The sequence below is a fragment of the Rhinatrema bivittatum genome, chromosome 7 (genome assembly GCF_901001135.1).
Source record: "Rhinatrema bivittatum chromosome 7, aRhiBiv1.1, whole genome shotgun sequence".
NCBI classification, from domain to species: Eukaryota; Metazoa; Chordata; class Amphibia; order Gymnophiona; family Rhinatrematidae; genus Rhinatrema; species Rhinatrema bivittatum.
Genome location: NC_042621.1, coordinates 117,217,669 through 117,230,741, shown reverse-complemented (window position 1 = coordinate 117,230,741; position 13,073 = coordinate 117,217,669). Strand labels below are relative to the sequence as shown.

The following is a 13,073-nucleotide window of genomic DNA, read 5'->3' as shown; positions in this document are numbered from 1 at the left end:
AAACCCTTCTTCTTCTGAAGAAGAGACAATGAAGCCAAATCTGATAGAACATCGTTCAAAATTTCCAGAGCTACCCTAAACTCAGAAGTGCTCAACTTCTTGAAACAGTATTTGGCAATTGGGTCTTTTCCCCGCTCTTCCTCGAAATATTGTAACAAAACAGCATAGTTTCGAACTATAGCTTGCACAGCAAAATGCCTCGACAGCCATCGCACTTCATTTAAAGGTCTGAATGCCACTGAATCATGCTCTGAGGCGTCAACGATTTCTTGAAATTTAACTCTTTTAGAAATAGATCTACTAAACATCGAGTACACAGTTCTAATAAGAGTTTCAATGTCTTGCATCAGTTTGACTTCTTTCCATGTATCAGTTATTTCTAAATCTTCACGATGTACTACACAGTGTTGCTGAGTTAGGTGTGGGATTTCTTTTTTTCAACTGTGCTGCTACTCCATTTTTTCTTCCTTACATAACAGAGGCTCTGTCCGATGTAAACATAACCATCTTCCTTAAATCAAGCTTGTTTGCTGTATAAAAGAGTTTGATGGCAGATACGATTAAAGCAGCATTGCAATGTTCTAATCGCAAAATGCCACCAAATGATACTTTGTAATCCAAAGCATTGCTAGGCTGATAATTAAAGTAAAGTATTAAGCATTTGGTCAAAGATATGTCAGTACTTTCATCAATGGTTAAAGTGTGGAACAAATCAGAAGAAATTTCTTGCATTATATCATTTTGAACATTGCTGTTGATGACTTCAAGAAATTCAAATGCATAATTTTTACTTCTCCAACTATCAGGCAGCTTTACAAATTTGGCCATGTGTTCATTTATATCTGTAACAGCCAGCATAGAGGAGTTCAATTTGATGGCTTGCAAGACGCTGTCAGTCAGGAACTTTATCTCATCTGGATTTGAACACTTCCGTTCTACAACGATTTGCCTCCTTTGCTTTTCTTCTGGAGTCTCTAGTAACAGGTTCTTCAACCCACTGCAAAATAGTGGATTCATATTTTTCAATTTTGTTACACTGTCAATGTGAGATTTATTTACTAGATGTCTTTTGAGGAAATCCAGTTTCCAGACCTTGTTCCAACTTTTACCCATAGAAAACTCTCCTACAGCTTTCGCTTCAGCGCAGATCAGACAAATGACTCCATCATACGAAAAAAATTTCACGCAGGGCTACACGAGTTAGGCCGTGCGACTTCTCAGTATTAGTTTCGACAGTCTCATCTAGCCATTCAGATTTAACTGATGTAGCTGTTCTCTTGGGTTTAACACCTTTACTCATTTTGGTTTTTATGCATTCAAATCTTATCTTAATTGTAATTAACTTAAATATCAACTTATTTAAACTTAACCAGTTGACACTATCTTTTTCTAATGTTCTTTATAAAAGATTTTATATTACCACATGGCGTCATATACACTCAGTTATCTAGCTGCTGACGCAGAGCATAGATTCTTGTACACATGTGTATTGTGTAGCCTAACAATGCTAGCATCTCTCCCATCCACACTGTGTCACTGTACCCTGAACCACTGCAGCTATGCCATTGGAGGTTGGGAGTATGAACTCTCCCTGACCTCATCCCAATAATGACCTAGCAGGCTAGCAGTCAATTCTAAGTAACAGGTGGCATCCTGGCCTGTGTCAGAGAGCCGCATCAGTGTGTGCACTTAGGCCTAAATTCACTGGGGTTACAGAAACCTTGGAGCAAGTGTTTAAACCAATACTATGGACTGTGTAGAGATGAGGTCTCTTAACCACAGAGTGGCACAGACATTATGTAGCGCACGTTAGGTGTCTCCCATCATTGCTGTGCAAGTATAATGATTTTATGCCTAATAATTTGCCTAGTTTTTGGAAAAACTCTAGGATTAAAAACTCTGTGCACTAAACTTTGTACCATGTGCGCGGCCTTCACGGGCCATTTGCGCACGCACACGTGCACAGCTTAGAGGGAACACTGATGCAGGGTCAATATTTTTATACAATTCACACACGTTAACAGTCTGAGGTCAGTATTCAGAGAGCCGGACATTAAGCAGGATTTACCAGGTAAGTCTTCCACTGGGACAGTTATTTTTCCAACTAAACTTATTCATGTAACTTTAGCCAGACAGCGTTCTCAGTATTTGTGTTCACTGGCTAAAGTTTGTCTCTGAATCTAGAAGCCCTTTCGGCACTTCTTTGTATCTCGATAAATTTTCTACACATAATGACTTGTGCGTACAAAATTTATCTGCTGAGCTGTGGGAAGTATTCAAATCTTGGCTTTTGTCTGGCTAATTCTAAAGTCAGGCAGACAGAACCTTTGAATGGTGAACTCTCTGTATCTAGATGTACATCACCACCATAGATTTACAACAGGGTCACTGATAGGGCATCTCATCCCCCCCCCCTTCCTCAAAATGTGATTCCATGCCAGTCTACCTTTCAATTCCATGAGCATTAGGGAGTCCAGTTAAATTAAACATTGGAAGCTATAGCTATAAACAATATACATTACTAACCACTTTGCAATTCAATTTGGGGTAAATTTTCAAAAGACTTGCACATGTAAAATTAGCATATGCGCGTTTAGCTAGCTTGTACGCACATACATGCTATTTTAAAATATATAAGGTGAATTTTAAAACCGGCGTGCAGGTACACAAGTGAGCCCAATTTTAAGTGGACATGCGCCTGTGCACGCAAAAGCCGTTTCTACCACATAAGTGGCAAAGTTTTAAAGGGACGCGTGCCGGCGCCATTGCCTATTTTACCAATTCCTCCCCAGTTCGCCCAGTTAACAACTACGTCCTCCAAACCCCCCTGGTTTGATAGCCCCTATGTCCCCCAGTTACCCCAGACCCTTTGCACCAAACATAGCAGAAGTAAAGTAACGTGGCCAGGGGTGCGCGTTGGATCAGGCACTTCTGTTCAAGTCTCAGAATACCCAAGTACCGACCACGCCCATGCCCTGCCCCTTTTTGAGAAGTTTCAAGTTGTGCACACAGCGACATTTATGCACATATCTGAGTGGCTTTTAAAGTCCGCTCGGTATGCACGAGCCTGACATATTCTCGCATCCCCTAATTTCGGCACACATTGGGCTTTTCAAGTTCACATTTATGTGCGTATATTTGGTTTTGCGCATATATATATCTGTACAAGAAAGGGGCGTTCCATGGCAAGGCCAAGAAGGACGCGCATGAACATTTTTTCACTCAACACACAATTAAGCTCTGGAATTCGTTGCCAGAGGATGTGGTTGGTGCAGTTAGTGTAGCTGGGTTTCAAAAAAGGTTTGGATAAGTTCCTGGAGGAGAAGTCCATTACCTGCTATTAATCAATAGGAAATAGCCACTCCTTGTTGCCGGCATTAGTACCGTGGGATCTATTTAATGTTTTGGTACTTGCCAGGTACTTATGACTTGGATTGGCTGCTGTTGCAAACAGGATACTGAAATGATGGACCCTTGGTCTGATCCAGTATAGCATATCTTATGTTCTTAAGTTGCTATTTTATAAGAGATTTATGCAAATACGTTACACAACTTATCCATGCAGTTTCTCACCTGCTAATTATTTAGTGTAAATGATGTCACGCTCATCTGTTGTCTACTGCTGTTGGGTGGGAGGACTGGAGGGAGTTCAGGGAGAAGTACTAAGAGGGTCTCAAACTGGAGATGGACTGAGTGAACTGGTGGAGGTATCTACAAACTAATAATTGAAATTACACACACATGTTTTAGAATTTACCAACTTCCATGTATAAATCACAGTTTTATTTGAGCAAGTTTTATATTTTTTGCGTGTAAAATGTGTGTATGTTTATAAAATAGATAAAGTATGTGCTTTCAATGCATTGCAGATAGTCATGCATAACCAAACATACATGTATGTGTTGGGGGGTAGATACACACCTATTTTATAATCTGCGCCTACCTGATGCACACAAGTTATAAAATACTGCAGTAGATCTCCTTTCAGCCATATATATGGGGCTGTGTACAGTTCTTTGAAAGTTATTTTACCTTTGTCTTGGAGAAGAGGAGGCAATTAAATCTTGTAGAACCGATTATAAACATATGTGCTTTGTACTTTCAGGAACACGGTATTCCCATAGATATGGGGTATGCAGTGGCACCACATCATTCTGGGGTTTACCCCATACATACCCAACTATATGAGGCCTGGAAATCTGTTTGGAACATCCAAGTGACCAGCACAGAAGAATACCCACACCTGCGTCCTGCCCGCTACCGCCGAGGATTCATCCACAATGGGATCATGGTGAGTTCATTAGCTGTAAAAAGAAAAACGCTACCCTCCCCCCCCCCCACCTTCCAACCCCCTTACAATCCCTCATTCCTACCCCCTCCCTCGGAATACCTTGTTACCCCAAAAAGCCAACTCTTATCAGTTCTTACCAGTTTTGACACGTTACTCCCCATGCTTAAGCTGTATCCAAGTTTTTCTCTCCCCCCTATTCTATGTAAGACAACTTTGTCACTGATTTTTATGGTTGCAATGTAAACCGGAGTGATAATTAACTCTGTTATTTGAACTTCGGTATGGAAAAGTTATAAATAAATAAAATAAATAAGTGTTCCATATAAAAGGACACAGACTATGAAAGCAGCACTGAGGCATAAGGGCTGTGCAAAAACGTTCCCCACAGAAACCAATGCATCAGTTGCTGCTGATAGAGCATATTTGCTCTACTCAACTGCAGTGTTTTTATTTAGCTGAAACCTATTGCTTCTGCATTAATGTATTCTATGGCATGCTTATATACTAGGGGTATGCATAGAAAAAATTTTCAGCTGAGTTCCCAAGTCCATTCATTTCCATTAAAATCAATAAGGGAAGCAATGCATCCTATTTTTGACTCTCACATTGAGGTTTTCTAACCTAGTTTAATGAAACTTGTAGGCAGGCATCAGAAGCAGAAGGAACACACCAGGAGTGGGGCAAAGTGCCACCAATAGTGGCAAGAACATTTCGAAACACCATGATGGGGAAAAAGCAATACCAGCAGTGGCATAACATCCCCAAGGCACAGAGAGAGAGAGTGGCAAAATGTACCAATTGTGACGTGAACTCCCCAAGGCACAGAGAAAAGCATAAAGCAGCACAAAGTGTGGCATGAAGACCCCATTGTACCCAAAGATGAGAAAGTCATGCAAACAGTGACTTCAACACCCCAAAACACAGTGAGGGATTATATGACAGCAAGCATAATATCATCAGTACCCTAAAATTCAGAGGGAGGCGTATGGTGGTAAGCATAGTGGCATCAAGACACCGATTGAAGTATAAGGTATCAAGAGAAGTGATATCAACCCCGTCCCCGGCATAGATGCAGAGTGAGGCAGCAAGAGGACTGGCATCAACACAGCAAGACACTGAACTGAGAGAGAGAGAATCAGGGCCAGGCAGCAACGGTGGCCCAATAGCACACAGCAAGGGACTGAACCAGAAGAGAGGCAGGACATGAGAAGCATGTCAGGCAGCAACAGAAGCAAGGCTCCAAGATCCTAAGAAGGGCAGGGTTATTGTTCTTTTGGTGGGGGGGGGGAGCAAAAACCCTAATATAATTAGGAGAGAAGGTAGGACAGAAGGAACAGGTCAGGCAGCAATAGTGGCCAAATAACACAGCAAGACGTTGAACTAGAAGAGAGGTGTGCAGGGCATGAAGAACACAAGAAATGCCATGCTGAGTCAGACCAAAGTCCATCGAACCCAGCATTCTGACTCTGACAGAGGCTAGACCAGGTCGCAAGTACCTGTTAGATCCTATAAAGTAGATCTATTTCCTGTTTCTCAGGCCCAGAGATAGCAAAAGCCTTCTTTAATCCACTTGGCTTATAATGTTTTATGAACTTTTCCTGTAGGAACTTGACAGAATCTCTTTTCAACCCAGTTATGCTATATGCTGGTTGCCTTGTTCATGTCTTCTGGCAGTAGATTCCACTGCTTGATTGTGCGCTGAGTGAAAAATGACTTTCTACAATTTGTTTTAAATCTCTTGATTGTTAGTTTCATAGAGGTGTCCCCCTTGTTTTGGAATTATTTGAAAGGGTAAATAACGCCTTTTTTTTTCTGTTCTACCCCACTCTTGATTTTATAAACTTCTATCATGTCCCCTCTCAGCTGTCTCTTTGCCAAGCTGAAGAGTTCTAACCTGTGTAGTCTCTCTTCATAGGAGAGCTGTTCCATCCCATTTATCATTTTTGTCACCCTCCTCTGCATTTCTCTAGATTCACGATGTATTTTTTAAATGGGGTGACCAGAACTGCAGTACTCAAGGTGCACATTGGATCGATACAGAGCAATATGATATCTTCCATTTTTATTCTCCATTTCTTTTTGGATTATTCCTAATATTCTGTTTGCTTTTTTCACCGCCACTGCACAATGAACCGAGAATTTCAATGCATTTCTATAAGGATTCCAAGGTCCTTTTCCTCGGTAGTGACTCCTAGTATAGAACCCAGTACCATATACCCGTAATTGGGATTATTTTTCCTTATGTATGTCACTTTGCACTTTTCCATAATAAATTTCATCTACCAATCAGATGCCCAGCCTTCCAGTCTTGCAAGATACTTTTGCAGTTCCTCACAATCCGCTGCTGTTTTAACAGCTTTGAATAATTTTGTGTCATCTGCAAATCTGATCACTTCACTTGTCGTTCCCTTTTCAAGATTGTTTACGAGCATGTTAAATAGCACAGGTCCCAGTACCGATCTCTGAGGTACTCCACTAATGACCTTTCTCCATTTGGAATAATGGACCATCCATTCCTGCCCTCTGTTTTCTGTCTTTTAACCAACTACGAATCCACAATAGAACATTGCCTCCTATCCCATGATTTTTAATTTTCTGAGCAGTCTCTCAGGGAAGGCTTTGTCAAATGCCTTTTGAAAATCTAAATACACTCTATCAATTGGCTCAGCTTTATCCACATGTAAATATTATATACTTGTAAGGCCAAACGTCCTTTTGCCCAGCCCACTGATTTTGTTTTTAAGAAAAGCTTCTATCATTTTGTCCAGCACCAATGTTAGGCTTGGCTCACTGGTCTATAGATCCTCAGATCACCCCTGGAGCCCTTTTTATAACTTGGTGTCAAGGTGGACACCCTCTGGTCTTCAAGTAGTGTGGCTGTTTTAAATGATAGGTTACAGATTACTACCATAGTAACAGGATGGCAGTTTCATGTTTGAGTTCTTTTAGGACTCTCAGGTGGATGCCATCCAGTCCCAGTGATTTTTACTCTTTAATTTGTCAACTTGATTTATTACATCCTCCATTATCATGGAGATTGGTTTTAGTTGCTCAGAATCATCACCACTAAAGAATGTTTCAGGTGCCGGTATGTTCCCAACATCCTCCTCGGTAAAGATCGAGGCAAAGAATTCATTCAGTTTTCCTGCTGCTAACAGAGGCATTTTGCCCTCTGATTGAGCAACATGGATTAAAGACTCAGGTGAAGATGTATATGGACAAAGGTCTATGAATTGAATTGTGCCTACAATTTTTTGCATTCACACATTGCTTAATTTTGGGAACTATTTCTTACCTCTACCAATTGTGTGCCACCTTTCACCAACTCGCTTTGCCCTTTTCTATATGGGGTATACTGGCTATCTGGACTTTAAATTTAATGTTGCTGTTTTATTAAATGAGTGTATATGGGGGGTTTTTTGGGGTTTTTTTAATTCTCAACCTCCTGCAGGGGCTGGTTTTTCAGGACCCATCCTATAGTCTGTGTCACCACCTGCAATGCTGCCTGCCTCTTGCCCTGGGACAGCGATATAGAACATCATCGTGTCTGCTCCATGGTGGCCTGGCGCCTCAGTGGGGGGGGGGACGGTCAGCTTGGGATATGGATTTTCTGTTAGCTTTCCTGCTCCAGCTGCTGCTGCTGTTTGAGTGGAGAACGAGGTCCCCAGACTAGTATCAGCCTTCACTGAAATTGACACCAAGGGTGGTGTTTTTGCAAAAGTTGACACATACCACTGTTTGATAGATGACCCAGTATGTTCCCTGTACTACTGGCTTTTCAGTGATGAGTATATTCTGTAAAGTGCTAATCCTCTATAACTGTAAAGTGCCTTTACACCTCTAATGTCTTTGTGGAATGCCCTCTCTGGATTCTTGGGTGTTTGCTTATTCAGTTCAGTCCCATTAAACTTTATAGAGGACTCTAAGCAAGCCTCTTTGGATTATCATGGTTGATATAGTTGCCACGCAATTGTTCATTTTTACTCCATACATTATTTTATTGTTTAGCTGATGATTGCACATTTGTTTACAGCAAATAATAGACTTGAATCCAGGGATCAAAACTTAATTTACTGATTCATCACTGGTGTGCCCAGCCCAGCAAAAGAAATGCGCCTGCAGCTCTTTACGTTTTCCCAGTAGTACAAAGATTGTTCTATTTGCTTCTGTTGCTTTATCCTTTGTCTTTATCTCCCTGCTAGGTGCTGCCTCGCCAGACCTGTGGGCTTTTCACTCACACCATCTTTTACAATGAGTATCCTGGGGGCTCCAAGGAGCTGGACAAAAGCATTCGTGGGGGTGAGCTCTTCCTCACGGTCCTGCTGAATCCTGTAAGTACAGGCAGAAAAGCAGATCATGGTCATGGTCAGTAGGGGCCAGGCACAGACCAAGAAGATGGCTCTGATTCTGTTGGGAAGGTTATTTCAGAATCAGCAACTCAAAAAATAGGCAAAGTTAAAATGTTCTCGCAATGGAGAAAATCATTTAGTTTAGTTTAATTTATTATCTAAATATAGTGCCTTACCCCTCAGTATGAGCCTGTGAAGGCTTTTGATATGACTTGTATACAGTAAGCTCAATATTCAGCAGCACTACGTGCGGACATGTTATCCGGCTAATGTTAGCTGGATACCGTGCCCTTGGATATTCAGTGGAGTTCTGCTGATTAGGCAGTAAATGTAGCCAGATACAATCCTAGTTAACTGGATAGACTTATCCGGCTAACTTCAGGACTGCTCTCCAGCCTGACCACAGCTTGCCGGTGAATTTTGCTGGCTAACTCTGAATATTAGAATATTATCCAACTAACTTAACTGCGCCCTGGACCACCTCCAAGTTATCCAGATAAGTTTTATCTGGCTTATTACTAAGTCCCAAACTTAGCTGGACAAACCATTTGAATATTGACCCCAGTGTAAAGAAATTCTTGAATAATTTTTATTTGGAAAAGCTGGTAGGGTCCACCCTTTCTACCCCGGTTCCTGCTTTTCCTATAGAGATTGCCCGATTCTTGTAGCTTTAATCAGTCTATAAAGTCAACTTTTCAGGCTGCTTTACATTTACCTCTGGTTCTACTGGATAACCAGCACTGCTCCTGCATGCAGCCCACCTGGCTTACTTCCTTCCATTCATTGGCTCACTGTTATAACGTAATGCCTCCTGTTGTGCTTTATACTTGAATTTTGATTCTTCCTGCTCATACAACAGATTTGTCAATCTAGGCTCTAGACCGGGAGCCCATTTCTGTGTCTCTTACATAGAACTGGGGTAGATAACCATATGCCTGTTTGCACTAAATAACAAAAGGCTGACTAGGAGCCAGATATATTCATAACCAGAGTTCTCCTTTACATATTTACAGAGCTCATATTTCATGTTACTGTGTATCCTCAATTTAATGTCACATATCTTAATTCTCAGTCCTGGCCTTGCTATCATAACCCAAAGGCTCTTTTTTGACTAAATCATAAGCTCCGAATATGTGTCTGTGCAGTGTCATGTACATCTGGTGTGCACTATTCAAATGGTGAGGCTAGCAATAATAAATGAAAGATGACTCTGCTTTTGACATTGTGAAGGACAGTGACTGACCTTTGAAGATACCTTTAATGGAGAAAATAACTGCTAAGAAATTAATTTTCTGGGTGCTTCTGACTGTCATGCACCTGGTTGCTCTTTGACTGCCCTATGGAGTTTCTCAGGGAAAGGCTGTGGGAACATATGATTCCCTGAAAGCGCAGTTGATAAGGGAACAAATCCTGTTTTGACACACTGTATGCTGACTGATTGGAAAATGGTGTTTTCTAGCCTTTTGGTCATGGCCTTCTTCAGGTTCTCTCTTCCTGCAGCTGTTTTTTTGTACAGAAGCCTTTTTTTTTTTTTTTTTGGACTATGATAAAATTGGTTCCCTACACATAACCTCAGAAAATGCTAACCCTCCCTCCCTCTCCATCTAATTAGAGTACCCCTAGGTCCTGAAATCATGCTTCCCATGCTGTAATGTATTCCTGCTCTGGATAAACCAAGGCAGAGCTAGCGCTGATTTATGATAACAAGTGGAACAGCACCACCCTCGTGTACTTTATATCTTAGGGAGTAATTTTCAAAGCAACTTCTGTGTGTGTAAAACAGTGCTCTTCATGCAGTAATGGCCATTTATAAAATGTCCTGCCTGTGTTTATCATATCGGTGCATAAGTTTATCCAGACTGAGCGGAGGCATTCCTGGGTGCAGAGCTGGGGAGGGGTGTGGACTTTTGCACACTGGGGGAAATTTTCAGTGAGTTAAGCAGTGATCACGCATGTAAAATCAGCATATATGCATGTAAACGCATAGATGCTATTATGGAAATATTGCGGATACTTGAAGTGTAACAAGGAGAAAAAGGTTTGGTTTGGGGCGTTCCGGGGTGGGGATCTGAAGTGTGTTATTGCCATTTTGTACATGGTATACACGTCGCGGGGAGGTAATTATTCTGAGTTTCTATTTAAGAGGGAACAAAAATGGATTTATTTACTAGATACAGTTACACCTAAAGGATTGAACGCTGAACTGGAGTGGAGTTATTTTACTTGATGTTCCTTTGCAGTGATTGGATTGGTTGTCTTTTCTGCTCTCTGATTGGTTTAGACTCTTGGCGTCCTGATTGGTTACTTTCCCTTCTTCCTTGAGCCTTCTGTAATTTTCGTGCCAAAACTTGGGCTTTAAATTGTTGTAGTACTGGAAGCCTGTGCGCTCCCTGAAAACTCTGACTTGCAACAAATATGGTACGTTGTTAATATCTTCTTATCTCTAGCAGGCCAATACAGAAAAACGCGCGGGAGTGCTGGCGAACGCCCGCTCTCCCGGCGGGTGCACAGGCCACTCTCCTGGGCGCGCGATACAGGAGGGTGACCTATGCAAATTAGGGCCCGAGGTAAAAGGAGGCGCTAAGGACACTAGCACGTCCCTAGCGCCTACTTTTTGACAGGAGCGGCGGCTGTCAGCGGATTTGACAGCCGATGCTCAATTTTGCCGGCGTCTGTTCTCAAACCCGCTGACAGCCACAGGTTCGGAAAATGGACGCCGGTATAATTGAGCGTCTGTCTTTCGGGCCGTGGGCCGATTTTTAATTTTTATTTTTTTTTTAATTTTTACTTTTTTTTTTACTTTTGGGGCCTCCAACTTAATATCGCCATGATATAAAGTCGGAGGGTGCACAGAAAAGCAGTTTTTACTGCTTTTCTGTGCACTTCCCTGGCGCCAGCAGAAATTAATGCCAGCCTTTGGGTAGGCGCTAATTTCTGAAAGTAAAATGTGCGACTTGGCTGCCACACTAAGCCATGGCGGCAGGCACGTTCTTCAAGCTTTTGCAAACTACTCCTTGCACGTGTCCCTTCGAGTTTTACGCACTGAAACCTGTTGAAAATTCACCCCTTGACCACCGATTGCTGTTCCTGTCCCAGCCCCGGAGGAAGTGGAGGTGTAAAGTTTACAGAGGTTCAATGTTCAGCTGCTCTTATGGTTCTCAGCAAAATGTCCGTCCTGGTTGCCTCTGTCTGTGCTGCCATCTACCAAGGGCACATCAGAAATCAAAGATCCTGCTCCAGCTAGGGGATTTACCACCTCTCTCTATCCCCTCTCAGAGGAAGATTGCTCTGTTTTCCGTCTTTGCTGCCAGGACTCTTGGGGCAGTTTAGGATCTGTAGATCGGATTTTCCACAGATACAAATGCAGTTAGCAAATGATGCCTCAGATCTCATGGTGAACGAGAGGGAAAGAACCTGTCATCCATGTACTCCAGAACAAAGCAAGTCATGATCATTTAAGAATACAGTAATGTAGTAAATGTTGTCTTTTGGATATTTCCTTGGTAAAGCTGATTAAGTCTCGGGCTAGAATATTTTCTATAACCGCTCTACAATTATGGAATTCTTTACCTAAGGAGTTACATAGAAACATGACGGCAGAAAAAGACCGCAATGCCAATCTAGTCTGCCCATCCACCCAATTCATTTAGCTTTATGATGCCCCTCACTCCCTCAGAGATCCCCTGTAATAGCCCATGCTTTCTGGAATTTAGATACTGTTTTTGTCTCTACCACCTCCACTGGGAAGGCCGTTCCACAGTCTTTCTTAAGTTTACTCCTGAATTGACCCGCTTTCACCCTCATCCCATGTGTTAAAAGTAGAATTGTCCAGTTGTAGTTTTAGGGAAAAGTGAAGGCCTTAATTTTTTTCACAAGCATTTGAATATGCTTGGTAAGTTTTATGGTCCAATAAAGAGGAAGTGGGGCCAAGTTTACTGTGACAGTGAGGAAGTTTGTTGATGATGCTAGATATTTTTATATCAGTATTGTTTTATGTCATTTGTGGTCATTGTGCTTATGTATCATATTTTTATTACTGTGCTACAATGTTTTTGGTATATTTTGATTATTCTATATTGTTTATATTTGTTTATGACCTGCCTAGTAGTGTAGATAGTGCGAGAGATAAATTTTAAAAAATAAATAAATGATGGCAGATAAAGATCAATTGGCCCATCTGGTCCTTCCAGTAAAAACCTCTATGGTTTCTGAAAGTATGTTAATTGGGTAGCTCATACAATGAGGAGTTTATTATATTGCTTTAAAAATACTTCCTGGAAAATAGGAAACTTTCTTTTATTTTTATATTACCTCTTTTGTTCTCAGTAGTGTCTGCCCACCCCTCCTCTCTGCAGTCAAGCTTGACCAAGGTAGACTCTGCCAGCTTTTCTCCAAGGCAGCGGAGTGGAGGACTAGGCTGGTGGTTAGAGCAG

At 41.7% G+C, this 13,073-nt stretch overlaps 1 protein-coding gene across 5 annotated transcripts in view; it reads left to right on the top strand.

The window, feature by feature from the left end:
- Positions 1–13,073, top strand: part of NDST2 (N-deacetylase and N-sulfotransferase 2) — a 625,893-nt gene that overhangs the window by 566,192 nt on the left and 46,628 nt on the right. For all 5 annotated transcript variants that reach the window (XM_029608979.1, XM_029608977.1, XM_029608978.1 and 2 more), the window contains 2 exons: positions 4,106–4,291; positions 8,494–8,622. In XM_029608979.1, the coding sequence (XP_029464839.1) occupies positions 4,106–4,291; positions 8,494–8,622 (315 nt within the window). The remainder of the gene's footprint in view (positions 1–4,105; positions 4,292–8,493; positions 8,623–13,073) is intronic.